This window comes from Antrostomus carolinensis, unplaced genomic scaffold, assembly GCF_000700745.2.
Source record: "Antrostomus carolinensis isolate BGI_N321 unplaced genomic scaffold, ASM70074v2 scaffold23932, whole genome shotgun sequence".
Lineage (NCBI taxonomy): Eukaryota > Metazoa > Chordata > Aves > Caprimulgiformes > Caprimulgidae > Antrostomus > Antrostomus carolinensis.
The window spans coordinates 7,077-7,336 of NW_010300492.1; the positions used below are offsets into that span (position 1 = coordinate 7,077).

Sequence of the window (260 nt, forward strand, 5' to 3'; positions counted from 1 at the left end):
CGGTGGCCTTGTACATCCTCAAGGATAAGGTGAGCGACTGGAAGCACGCCACTAGCGCGCCGGCTTTGCGTCGGGCCTTGGCGCGCTTTGCACTCTCACCTACCCTTGGTTTTTGGTAGGACTCACCGGAAGCGGAGGAGGATTCCCCACCCGAACCTCGCAGCACTGTTGAACCGGGTTACACAAGCTCGCCGTTACCGGCGTCCGGTCGCTCGCCAGGACCGGTGGGGCGTTCGACTCGTCGTTACCATCGCTCACCG

General features: G+C 62.7%; 1 protein-coding gene across 1 annotated transcript in view; it reads left to right on the forward strand.

Annotated features, from left to right (window-relative positions):
- HEPACAM (hepatic and glial cell adhesion molecule) overlaps positions 1–257 on the forward strand; it is a gene marked incomplete at its 3' end in the record, with an annotated part of 6,955 nt that extends 6,698 nt beyond the window's left edge. Inside the window, exons 6-7 of the mRNA XM_010163161.2 lie at positions 1–29; positions 120–257. The exon at positions 1–29 is cut by the window's left edge and continues 64 nt beyond it. Of these exons, the coding sequence (XP_010161463.2) occupies positions 1–29; positions 120–257 (167 nt within the window). The remainder of the gene's footprint in view (positions 30–119) is intronic.
- Between the last annotated feature and the right edge of the window lie 3 nt (positions 258–260).